The sequence below is a fragment of the Pinus tabuliformis genome, chromosome J (assembly GCF_031772625.1).
Source record: "Pinus tabuliformis cultivar Carrire ecotype Pingquan chromosome J, CPIR1, whole genome shotgun sequence".
NCBI classification, from domain to species: domain Eukaryota; kingdom Viridiplantae; phylum Streptophyta; class Pinopsida; order Pinales; family Pinaceae; genus Pinus; species Pinus tabuliformis.
The window spans coordinates 1,085,970,609-1,085,974,843 of record NC_142295.1 but is presented as its reverse complement, the minus strand read 5'-3'; the positions used below and the strand labels follow the sequence as shown (position 1 = coordinate 1,085,974,843).

Below are 4,235 nucleotides of genomic sequence, written 5' to 3'. Positions count from 1 at the left end.
AGAAAACTATGATTTTAGAGAAATGATATGAATAGTGGCTCCTATTTTTATAATAGTTCCCTTTAAAACTATCAATATCAATATTTGTGGAATTACAACTTTAGCCAAATACAAAATTCTAATAACTGAGATATAGCCCATGTATTAATGGAGTTATAACTCCACAAATATTGATGGTGGAATGAATGGCCCGATATGCAATGAATACGGAAGGAGATGATGTTTGATCCTCCGCGCCTCCCAAAACGAGCGATTTGACATGTCGATCCATACTCCATCGGCCAGCGATGATCCTATACCTTGCTTTTGCTTTCTTATGAAGAATTGAACATTGTTGCAAAGCGAAGCGCCGACCTTGATGTGCCCAACCATGGTGCACAGCCAAGAATCAGGTATGCTTTTATTTCATCGGATAGGCGGGAGCCTCCGGCTGCCTTTATATATTTCCCTCCTGTTCTTCTTTTTAGTAATACCCAACGCCTTCCCTCTGGTCTCTTTTCATGTTTGATATTTTCCTCCATGGCTTTGTCTCATAATCTTATTGGTAAGGCTATCGGCATCGATCTCGGAACCACTTACAGTTGTGTGGGCATTTGGCGTGGTGACCATGACAGAGTGGATATCATTCCCAACGAACAGGGAAACAGGACTACTCCCTCCATTGTTGCCTTCACAGAAAATGAACGCCTCATCGGACAGCCTGCAAAGAATCAAGTCGCTTCTAACCCTGCAAATACAATCTTTGATGCCAAGAGGTTGATTGGCAGGCGTTTCTCAGATTCCTCTGTCCATGCTGATAGGTGCCTTTGGCCTTTTTCTATTGTTTGTGGATCCAATGACAAGCCCTTAATCCAGGTAACATTCAAGGAAAAAGAGAAAACCTTTACAGCTGAGGAAATCTCGTCAATGGTATTGCTTAAGATGAAAGAAATTGCCGAATCATACCTGGGTTGTCAAGTGAATAAGGCTGTCATTACCGTTCCCGCTTATTACAACAATTCCCAGAGGCAAGCCACTAAGAATGCCGGGAAGATAGCAGGTTTTGAAGTGTTACAAATATTGAACGAGCCAACAGCTGCTGCGATTGCATATGGCTTTGACTGGAAAGCTTATGCATCACAAGATGGGGAGAACATCCTAATCTTCGATTTGGGTGGAGGAACATTCGATGTTGCTGTGCTTAATATAAAAAAGCACAAAATTGAAGTCAAGGCAGTCGGAGGAGATACCCATCTGGGGGGCGAGGATTTTGACAACAGAATGGTGAGCTATTTTGTGCAGGAATTCCAAAGGAAATACAAAATCGACATATCTTCAAATGCAAGAGCGCTTAGGAGGCTTCGCAGTGCATGCGAGAGAGCCAAGAGAGAGCTGTCTTCCTCTGTGGAGGCCATCGTTGAAGTACCCTGTCTCCAAGAAGGCCAAGACCTTCATTCTAAAATAAGGCGAGCAAAGTTTGAGCAGATGAACAAGGATCTGTTTGAAAAATGCATTGAAATTGTTGCCAAGTGCTTGGAGGATACTGGAATGAGTAAATCCCAAATTGACAACGTTGTGTTGGTGGGAGGTTCTACGCGAATACCCAAAGTGCAGGAGTTGCTTAAAGCTTTCTTCGACGGCCAAAAGGAGTTGTGTAAGTCCATCCATCCTGATGAAGCTGTAGCTTATGGTGCTTCCGTGCAGGCTGCCGTGTTGAATGGCGACAACACAGCAAAGCTTATACTTCGAGATGTCACTCCCCTTAGTCTAGGGGTTGAAATTAAAGGGGATATGATGAGCGTATTGGTCCCTAGAAATACACAAATTCCGGTTAAAAGGGAGGGCATATACGTTACTGCGTATGACAATCAGGAAAGTGTGAGAGTAAGCGTGTATGAAGGGGAAAGGCCTAATGTCAAACACAATAATCTTTTGGGCGAATTTGATTTGGAGGGACTTCCGCGTGCACCGAGAGGCGAGGTTGAAATTATTGATACCCTAGAGATCGATGCAAACGGAATTGTGAAGGTGTCAGCAGAGCATAAGACTAGTGGGATAAAGGAAGCGATGATCATGACGAATGACAGCAGTAGGTTGGGCGATGATGAGATTGCCAAAATGATTGCAGAGGCAGAGAAACTCAAAATTGAAGATCAAGAGTGGAAGGAAACAGTGGAACTGAGGAATGCACTGGATCAATACATCTACGACATGAAGAAAAGCTTGAATAATGAAAAACTGAGCGGAGAGATGAAGAAGAAAGATGTTCAAAACATCAAAGCAGGTCTTGAAGAGGTAGGTGAATGGCTCAGTGAAAATGCGAATGCAGAGAAGGATGACTTGGTAAAGAAAATGAAGAAAGTTAAAAGATTATGTATAAAAATAGACAAGAGCCCATAGGGGCCGGTAACCTGAGTGAAATTCTAAATCATCTGCTACAGCATCCAAATTACATTTTTGAGTTTGCTAAATCATTTCTCTATGTAAACCTGTTACATATCGATATTTACAATGCTTATATCGTATTGTATATTGTAATTTGTCTCTGAATGATCAATGGTATGGATTGTGATTTTAAAGGGAATCACTTCAATTTTTCAATTGAATTTATTAGCATTTTAATACAATAAAACAAAATATTAGCCTGATTAATAGAGAGTACTTCCACTAGTACATCATTTATGCAGTACTTTTAGAAACAAATTTATTTATAAAACAAAACATTAGCCTCGGCAATAAAATCTTCTACTAATATATAATTTTTGCTACACTCTTAGAGGCACAGTAGTTGTTTAAATTTCATGCGCCAGACTTCCTTCTAGATGTTGAGGAAAGGGACAATGCTGTAATTATATCATGGGATTGAAATCATCTTGAAAGGTCTAAGTTCATGCTTTCAGTTCTGTTCTTTAATAAATTACATGGGATTGAAATCATCTTGAAAGTTCTAAGTTCATGCTTTCAGTTCTGTTCTTTAATATTAGGTAGGCTAGGGTGCTTTATTAAATAGATTTTGGGTTACATGTATTATGATGTTGAATATGAGAATGCTGAAAGGAGTTGCGAGCATAGGTTGATTTGTATTTGATCATTCTTATCTGGGCAGCTGCCACAAAGGCTTAACATCTGCAGTATTATATTAAATATTCAGATTATAATTGTTGTTGTTTTAAATATTTAGATTATAATTAAAGTATTTTTTTTTTTAGTAATATCTGGTTGAACATTCAGATTTTGTATAATTTATTTTAGTTTTTAATGTTGATTTGTTTTGATCATTCTTATCTGGGTAGTTGCCAGAAAGGCTTAACACCTGCAGTACTATATTAAACATTCAGATTATAATTATAGTTGTTTGAATATTCAGATTATAATTAAAGTATTTTTTTTATTTTAATTTTATTTATTTTTCACTGGAAAAATCATAATCTTTCATTAAAATTGAAAAATTACATGTTGTAGATGCTTTTCAGCATATGCTGTGTTTTGCCCTTACACCACGGAGGGTGATGTCAACGAATACAAAAAACAAGAAAAATAAAAAATCCAGCTGGCCTATGCTTTCCTGCCCTTCTTCTTCTCCACTCTTCGCCAACCTCTAGTGTTGGGAATGGGAGCAATAATGGCAAGCTGGTTTTCCATTGTATTCAGTGGTTGTTCTTTGTCAGATTCCGATCCTTCGGAACCGTGAGTTCGTTTGTTGCCACTTACTTCCAGCTGAGATTCTTGTTGCTGTTTCATATTGTTTTGCCCCAAGTTAGTCTCCCGGGTATTCTCTTCCTGTATGTCTTCCTGTCCCATTTGCTCGCCTGTAGGTTCTGTCTTCAATTCCTCTTCTTCTATCGGTTCAGTACGCTGCCAACCTTTGGGTTTTTTCTGTTGTTTCTTGTTCCCTTTAGGCTCCTTCCTAGCCAGTGGACAGACGTATTGGAGGTGCCCTGTTTGCAAGCATCCGTGGCATCTGAATGCTGTGTTCTCATAGTCAAGCGGTTGTGTCCACAGTGAATTATTAAAATTCAATGTGATGTGATCTGGTAGTCCTTGACTCAGGTCCACTTCTACGCATATTCTGGCAAATGTGAAGATTCCCCGAATAGCCCTGTCTCCATTTGATTTTAGGAACTTCCCCAAGGAGTTCCCAATGGCTATTAAAACTTTATGATGCCAAAAATGTAGTGGGAGGTTATGTAGCCTTACCCAAACTGGCATTGTTGAAACTACCATGGTATTGGCATCAAATTCCGGGAACCAGGGGT

At 39.4% G+C, this 4,235-nt stretch overlaps 1 protein-coding gene across 1 annotated transcript; it reads left to right on the top strand.

The window, feature by feature from the left end:
• The first annotated feature begins 200 nt into the window (after window positions 1-200).
• On the top strand, window positions 201-2,566 carry LOC149230765 (heat shock cognate 70 kDa protein-like). Its single transcript, XM_089376131.1, has one exon. The coding sequence runs from the start codon at window positions 520-522 to the stop codon at window positions 2,377-2,379; it is 1,860 nt and encodes a 619-aa protein (XP_089232257.1). The 5' UTR covers window positions 201-519; the 3' UTR covers window positions 2,380-2,566.
• The last annotated feature ends 1,669 nt before the right edge of the window (window positions 2,567-4,235 follow it).